Source organism: Nanorana parkeri, unplaced genomic scaffold, assembly GCF_000935625.1.
Source record: "Nanorana parkeri isolate BGI_ZX_2015 unplaced genomic scaffold, ASM93562v1 scaffold3407, whole genome shotgun sequence".
NCBI classification, from domain to species: domain Eukaryota; kingdom Metazoa; phylum Chordata; class Amphibia; order Anura; family Dicroglossidae; genus Nanorana; species Nanorana parkeri.
Window position 1 is genome coordinate 13249 of NW_017309675.1, and position 357 is coordinate 13605.

The 357-nt window shown below is 61.1% G+C and overlaps 1 protein-coding gene across 1 annotated transcript in view; it reads left to right on the forward strand.

Moving 5' to 3' along the window:
* LOC108803107 (DNA (cytosine-5)-methyltransferase 3A-like) overlaps nucleotides 1–357 on the forward strand; it is a 51585-nt gene that overhangs the window by 12677 nt on the left and 38551 nt on the right. Inside the window, exon 2 of the mRNA XM_018574948.1 lies at nucleotides 111–269. Coding sequence (XP_018430450.1) covers nucleotides 111–269 — 159 coding nt within the window. The remainder of the gene's footprint in view (nucleotides 1–110; nucleotides 270–357) is intronic.

The following is a 357-nucleotide window of genomic DNA, read 5'->3' on the forward strand; positions in this document are numbered from 1 at the left end:
GATTGTAGTCCTTGGTAGTGAGCTATGGTGGGATTGTAGTCACAAGACTGGCTGAACAGGTCTTGGATCTGCGTGGTGTCACGTATTGATCCTGTGTCCCCCTTCTCTAGGATGGCCGAGGATTTGGCATCGGGGAGCTGGTGTGGGGCAAGCTGCGCGGCTTCTCGTGGTGGCCCGGCCGAATCGTTTCCTGGTGGATGACGGGAAGAAGCCGAGCGGCGGAGGGGACCCGCTGGGTCATGTGGTTCGGGGATGGCAAGTTCTCTGTGGTAGGTATTGCTGTGACGTGGTGATGGTGATGGGGCGGTGATGGGGCGGTGATGGGGGCGGTGATGGGAGGGAGGGCGCCGCGGGTGT